The sequence below is a fragment of the Ailuropoda melanoleuca genome, chromosome 16 (genome assembly GCF_002007445.2).
Source record: "Ailuropoda melanoleuca isolate Jingjing chromosome 16, ASM200744v2, whole genome shotgun sequence".
Taxonomy (NCBI): Eukaryota; Metazoa; Chordata; class Mammalia; order Carnivora; family Ursidae; genus Ailuropoda; species Ailuropoda melanoleuca.
The window spans coordinates 76,723,515-76,731,372 of record NC_048233.1 but is presented as its reverse complement, the minus strand read 5'-3'; the positions used below and the strand labels follow the sequence as shown (position 1 = coordinate 76,731,372).

The window sequence follows — 7,858 nt, the reverse complement described above, 5'->3', positions numbered from 1 at the left end:
TGCTTTTATCTGGGCTAAACTTGTGACACATCTCACATGTAACCTTTAACCACATGAACAGAAGGTGGTAAAAGTGATGTTGTATAATCCCTAAAGGTTGGCTTGAGAGGCCTTGAAGCTTTTGTTTTTGAGAAATCACCACTGCGCTGAAACAATCGTGGTATGATAGAGGCCAGTCTACACTCCTGAAGAATGAACAAGAAGAAATAAGTATTATCCATTTGTGACTTTCCTCCACAATGCTCTTTCCCTGTATGTCTTTGCACATAAATCTTGACTACCAGGAGATGTTAGTTCTACTGAAGTTCTGACACCCCTGAGAAGGTAAAAGCTGACAGGTTTATTACTCTCAAAGACCAAGAAGTAGGATATCTGAAATATATTCATATTTCTACCAATGCCTATACATTTATTCCTGTTCACAAAAGGTCATCAGGGTCAATCCCAATCAGAGGAGCTCAGAGAGTCTACTCTTGGTTTCCTGGAAAGAGATCATTTCTTTCATTAGAACCTAGACTCTCTCCAGTTTCATTAAGGGTGAGTCTGGTTTATACCATTTTATTTCATGGACATATGATCACAGGACTGGGGGCCAAGCTCTGGAGTTTTATAGTTTTTGTAGTTTTACAACCTTTCTGTTACAAGATGACAGCTCACTGATGAAAACAAATGGCAACCTTCTCATTTTCCAGATGGATAAACTAGTATCTTTCACAGTGGAAACAACAAAAATGTGTCTCCCTCTGTCGTCCAACCAGTGGTTATACTTCCCAACCAGTGGTTATACTTCTGTCCCTGGGAGAAGCAGGGACATTTTTAAACGTGTTCTCTTGCACTGCTCACTTTAATATGTGAGAATAGATTTCATGTTCCTCCATATGTCATCTCCTTTTTCATTTAAACATATTCAGGAGAAAAACAGTTATCACATACCAGAGTCTCTAGAATTTCACCATGTTTATAACAACTCAGTGGGAATGCCTCATTTTGACAGTGTTTCAATATATCCATAGCTTTCATACTGACCATTCTTTTTGAGGTATAATGCACCTTCATCACTTTATTCAAATTCAAAATAGCCTTTATTTTATATTTTAGTATTAAAAAATTGACCAGCCAAGTGCCCCAGGGTATAAGAGAGAGAGACAATGCCGAACTTTCATAACTGTCAATGGTAATGTCAAACATCACTTGTCCAGGACATAAACTTTCAATTTCAGAAAAGACTAAGATACCATTTCTGTTTTATGCCTGAGGAAAAGAGAGTGGCCTGAAGTATATCTGATCCTGCCCTGGATCAGCTGAAACCCACCTTTCACAAAGACAAACGAGCAAAAATGAAATGCTTATTGTATAATCTACAAATATTGCAGTGGCTTGTTACACAGCATAATTGAGCTGACTGATCCAAGAACAGCATGGCCAAAGTGTAGACATGAGGATGGAAGCATATTCTTGAGTTCATAAAACCTCCATTATGTTTAGGGTAAGCTACCTTGAAAGGAGCAGTAGGAAAGGCTGAGCAAGAGAGAATGGGCATGAGAAAGCGCACATAACCTTGCCTATATACATAAAGAACCAATACCTAATAGCTGACCATGGAGCCAACACCCCATTCACTATTTCATCCATAGATAACACACGGGAAAGGAAGGACATACTTATTATTCTTGGGTAGGTTCCTTTCCAACCCTCCTTTGTTGATAAATTGGAAGAAGAATGTTAACAAAAGATACATAAGAGCCAGGTTCACATGGACTTCTGAAAGACCTGTCTTCTTTGGGGAAAAACCAAACAGCAGATTGGTTGCAAGAAACAAATTTAATTCACTTCCAAAGAATGTAGCCGATATATGAATCAATAACAGGCTTATTAAACACCAGAATTAGGCACCAGCCCATGCAGCTGTAGACATTTCTGTTCGCCTTCAGTTTTCTGAATTGGAGAATCCCACCAGGACATAATCACCAGCACATCCATATCAAAACAAAATCCTGACTTAATCTGCTACTGTCTTTCTTACCTCCTTTTCAATGCACTTCATTATTTTTCTGCCTCCCTTTATAGTTCCCTAATTTGCAGGCAGTGCACATGTCAGGGTCTTTTGGGAAGAGAAAAACTATTGTTGAAATCATGATCAAACATGGCTAATTTCTGTAAATGAACTCCTCACCTTAAAGCCCAGATTCCTGTAGACCCATAAATACAGAGAACAAACCAGTGGGTGTCAGCAGGAAGGTGGGGGGGGGCAAATGGGTGAAGGGAAGTGGAAGATACAGGCTTCCAGTTACGGAATGAATAAGTCACGGGAATAAAAGACATAGCGCAGTGAGTATAGTCTATGGTATTATGATAGCAGTGTATGGGGACAGATGTTAGCTATGCTTGTGGGTGAGCACAGCAAAACACAGAGATCTTGGAATCACTAGGCTGTACATCTGAAACTAAAACAACATTGTGTATCAACTATACTCCAAAACAAAAACAAAACAGATTTCTGTTGCACAAAGGACAATAATATTTCAAGTAAATATAATTCAATCTCTTCCTAAGGACTGCCTTGAAGAGGATGGAGCACCAGAAAATAACAAGTCTGTGCCTCTCAAGTCTGTGCCACTAGTATAAGGGTCTGTCTGGGTAGAACTGAGACAGTTTCGCATAGCTTGAATGGTGGGGAAAAAAAAGTCAAAATACACTGTTTGCTTAAAGAGCAGTGAGGATTAACAAAATACACCCCTGCATTTAAACGTCCATCTATTCAGCTATATGGTATTTTTTTTTCTTGTAAGATTTTATTTATTTATTTCAGAGAGAAAGGGAGAACAGGAGCATGGAGAGGGGGAAAGGGAGAGGAATAGGGATAAGCAGACTCCCACTGAGTGGGGAGTAGGTCACAGGCTCAATACCAGGACCTTGAGATCAGGACCTGAGCCAAAGTAAAATGCTTAATCCCTTAACCAGCTGAGCCACTCAGGCACCCTAAGCTACGTGGCTTCTTAAAGACAGGATCCTTTACAGAATGGGAGATTTTCCACATTGCACATTTACAAAAAGCATCAATTAGTATACTCATGAGGGATTTTTTTTAAATGAGGTTATAAATACACCATGGAATTACATTTAAAGGATTGAAAGTGATGTTCATTATCTAATTTGAAACTTCTAATTACTCTAATATACCATCAATAGGGTACTAAGAATTAATTATAATAACATACATAAGGACACTGTGATAGTGTTATTACATTACATTATTTTAGAAGCACTGTTTATGTAAAAAGAGTTAAAATATACAACAACACTTGTAAAATTTCAGGCAAGGCTTCCTTATTTTCTTGCAATGGACACCACTAAAAAATGGACACCTCTCTGTGGAGGTGTCTTAATCAAGAATTATTTTCCTAAAGCAGGGAAGAACTGTCAAACCATGAAAACTTTGCAGCGTGTCCTGATAAAAGTGCTTTAATGTCCACTATGTCTAGGATCAGGAAGGACAGAATGTTGAGAATACCAAACATAAGTTCCACAATATCAAAGCTGGTTAGGACCTGGAGGTCGTGTGATTTGTTCCTCTTATACAGGGTCAGAAAACTAAAATAACAGAAAGAGGGTAGCTGAGGGGCCTTTTCCCTTCGAGTCTTGCAACTTTTGATAAGAGCAGACCACCTCTCTGTACTTGCTGTACTTGTTGACATCAGGATTCTGTGGATAGAAGGAGATCCAACCAAGGGTTTGAACTCCAGAGACTTCATTTTCCTTCAGACCGTGTGTCCCGGCACCACATTTTCCTCATGGCATTCTTCATGTCTGTGTTTCTCAGCGTGTAGATGAAAGGGTTGAACATGGGGGCAATCATGGTGTAAAATAGGGCAAAAACTTTGTCATTACTGACGGAATCAGCCGTGGGGACATACGTGAAGATGAGCGGCAGGAAGAACATGAACACGACAGTGATGTGTGAGCCGCAGGTGGAGAGGGCTTTGCGGCAGCCCTGGGACGACCGGGTCCTCAGGGTGGACAGGATGATGATGTAAGAAATCACCAAGGCAACAAAGGTCAAAATGGATATCATTCCTGTGGTGGTAATGATCACAATAACCAACAGCCTAGTATCTGTGCAGGCCAGCTTCAGCAAGGGGAAAATGTCACATAAATAGTGATCTATCTGATTGGGGCCACAGAAGGGAAGTTCAATGATAATCAATACCTGAAGGATTGAATGGATAAATGCTCCCAGAATCGAGGCCCAGAAGGACATAACACACCTGTCTGCTCATGATGACCATATAGTGAAGGGGTCTGCAGATGGCTGCATAACGGTCATAGGCCATGGACACCAAGATGAACATCTCAGTGGCACCAAAGAAGTGGGCAGAAAACAACTGAGCTATGCAGCTGTTGTAGGAGATGGTCTTCTGCTGGGCCAGTAGGTCTGTGATCAGTTTGGGGGCCACCGTGGAAGTGAAGCAGACATCCGTGAAAGACAGGTAGCTCAGGAAAAAGTACATGGGCTGTTTACGGAGGCGGCTTCCCCTGATGGTGAGGAGGATGAACAGGTTTCCTGAGAGAGTCACAATGTGGCAAAGTGAGACCACCACAAAGCAGGCAACCTTTGCATCCTCATCACGGAAGAGTCCAAGGAGGATAAAATCTGTGATGTTTTCATGTCCCATTGCTTCTGCGGATTTGATCATGTAAGGGAGAAAGTTAATGGACTGGAAACACTCAACTTTTTTTTTCATTTTTAAGATTTTATTTATTTATCTATTTATTTGACAGAGAGAAACAGCCAGTGAGAGAGGAAACACAAGCAGGGGGAGTGGGAGAGGAAGAAGCAGGCTCCTAGTGGAGGAGCCTGATGTGGGGCTCGATCCCAGAACGCCAGGATCACGCCCCGACCCGAAGGCAGATGCCTAACAACTGCGCCATCCAGGCGCCCCATGGAAACACTCAACTTTTAAAACTTTTGTTTTATTTTAAAAGTCATTCATTACTACCCTNCGACCCAGCCATTGCACTACTGGGTGTTTACCCCAAAGATACAGACGTAGTAAAGAGAAGGGCCATATGCACCCCAATGTTCATAGCTGCATTGTCCACAATAGCCAAATCATGGAAGGAGCCGAGATGCCCTTCAACAGATGACTGGATTAAGAAGCTGTGGTCCATATATACAATGGAATATTACTCAGCTATCAGAAAGAACGAATTCTCAACATTTGCTGCAACATGGACGGCACTGGAGGAGATAATGCTAAGTGAAATAAGTCAAGCAGAGAAAGACAATTATCATATGATTTCTCTCATCTATGGAACATAAGAACTAGGAGGATCGGTAGGGGAAGAAAGGGATAAAGAAAAGGGGGGTAATCAGAGGGGGGAATGAAACATGAGAGACTATGGACTGTGAGAGGCAAACTGAGGACTTCGGGGGGGGGGAAGGGGATAGCCTGGTGATGGGTAGTAGGGAGGGCACGTATTGCATGGTGCACTGGGTTGTTATACGCAGCTAATGAAGCATCAAACTTTACATCGGAATCTGGGGATGTACTGTATGGTGATTAACACAACATAATAAAATAAAATTAAAAAAAAAAACTGTAGTTGTCACCAACAGCAGCTGAACTCATGAAAAAAAATTAATTAATTTTTTAGAAAGATTTTATTTATGTATCTGAGTGAGAGAGTGCATGACGGGGGAGGGATAAAAAAAAAATAAAAAAAAAATAAAAAAATAAAAGTCATTCATTTACTCAATAAATATATGTTGATTGTTTTTTATGATACAAACACCATAATTAGTGCTAAGGATACAGTCAGCAGTGTATAAAATACATATATTCTCTACCCACAATTAGATACAGTTCATTATTGTACACATATACTAGCGATAATTGCACAAATAATTTAAAAAATAAATCCCAAAGTCTCACATTAACCATGAACAACAGGATGACTAATTTAGAAGATGAAATGTTCTTTTTTAGGTCAATTTTGAGATGCAATTTCTGTAGTATGCCTTACAAGTGATTTTTGAATCTCTGGTATGTACAAACAGCACTGAGGTTATCCATTCTTCAAGGGCAGTGTTATCATTCACAGTCCTTCCCAGTGACTAAATCTGTGCTGAATCCTGAAATTTCAGTAACGTCTTTAGACATCAGTGAGCTCATAACTTTAAATAGTACCTCTCTAGGTGACAATTTCAGGAAGTGTTTTTAGCACCTTTCCATGAACATTGAGCAATGATCAGATCTTAGGGAAAATGGGTTGCTCTACTGTATGCAATTGTAGTACATTTGTGGCTTCCTGTAATTGAACGCATTTCCCAGTTCACGTTCCAGCCTAACCCAGGAGTTTTCTGGCACTTCCAGTAGGACAGCATCCTTGGAGGGGCAAATTGCCTCCAGAGATTCTTTTTCACTAGATCTGTTTTACCACCTGTATTTCTTTGAATTGAGCCACTTTCTCTCCTTAACAGACTCATTCCAGGCTCATGGGTCCCAGTCCTGAAATATTTTAATTAATTAAATTTAATTAGTTAAAAAAGGACAAAATATTTAATATTTTGCTTTGGTGCAAATATTAGACTATATCTCTTACTTTGTTTTGGCAAAAAAGTTATCACAAAACTGCTAAACTCAGTGCCCAGTTGTACAAACATAAACTGTACACACTGATAAATGTGTCAGCCTCTTTTGAAGGATTATAACCACAACTGAACAATGTTTTTTACTTTTGTAATGTCATTTCCTATGAGATTATTTTAGAAAAATGTACATTGGCTATACAAAGAGATTTTTAATGAGATTGTAGGGAGTTTATGGACTTTTGGGTTGAATTCTATCCATGAACCCCAAATTAACATCCTGTGGCCTAATTTCTTGCAAAAATCTCTGAAAATAGCACTGTCACACAAGCAAAATCATAGTAATGATTCTGGGCTATGGTGTCATTTGTTTAAAATAAATGGTGCAAGATTATTTTATCTGTGAATTATCTATTCTGTCCTTAAAAATAGGATTCGCTCATTGAATATAGAATTGTATTAAAAGATATAAAAAGATTGTAACAAGTTAAAAGAGTGTACCATGTTTATGGTTAGGGAGGATCACTATAAGAAAGATGTTCATTCTTCCCAAATTAATCAATACATTCAATAATTAAAAATTCTGACAAACCTTTTCATGGAATGCTGATTTCAAAATTCAGAAAGAATTAAAATGAAGAGTAGTTAAGCTAACTTTTTCAACAGAAGAACAAAGAATAGATATATCTTCCAGAATTGAAGTATATTACCAAGCTATGGCAATTAGAAGTTGTAGGTAGGGGTGCCCCCGTGGCTCAGTAGGTTAAGCATCTGACTCTTGGTTTTGGCTCATGTCATGATCTCAGGGTTGTGAGATCAAGCCCAGTGTTGGGCTCCATGATCAGTGCAGATGCGGCTTGAGATTTTCTCTCCCTCTGCCTCTGCCTCTCTTGCTCTTGCTCTCACTCTCTCTCTCTCAAAAATAAATAAATATTAAAAACAAAGTTGTAGGGGTGCCTGGGTGGCACAGCGGTTGAGCATCTTCCTTCGGCTTAGGGCGTGATCCCGGCGTTGTGGGATCGAGCCCCACATCAGGCTCCTCCGATATGAGCCTGCTTCTTCCTCTCCCACTCCCCCTGCTTGTGTTCCCTCTCTCTCTGGCTGTCTCTATCTCTGTCGAATAAATAAATAAAATCTTTAAAAAAAAAACAAAAAAAACAAAACAAAACAAAGTTGTAGATAAAGACAGATTGTTAGATTTGAACAGTCAATAAATAAGCACATACATATTGGAATTTATTCCATATTTAAGTTGAAATTTCATATTGA

The 7,858-nt window shown here is 39.4% G+C and overlaps 1 protein-coding gene across 1 annotated transcript; it reads right to left on the bottom strand.

Annotated features, from left to right (window-relative positions):
• Positions 1 to 3,748: 3,748 nt before the first annotated feature.
• Positions 3,749 to 4,673, bottom strand: LOC100478382 (olfactory receptor 4P4). The gene is given in 2 exon segments (XM_002931160.4): positions 3,749 to 4,247; positions 4,249 to 4,673. Coding segments are annotated over 2 exon segments (924 nt in total).
• Positions 4,674 to 7,858: the final 3,185 nt, after the last annotated feature.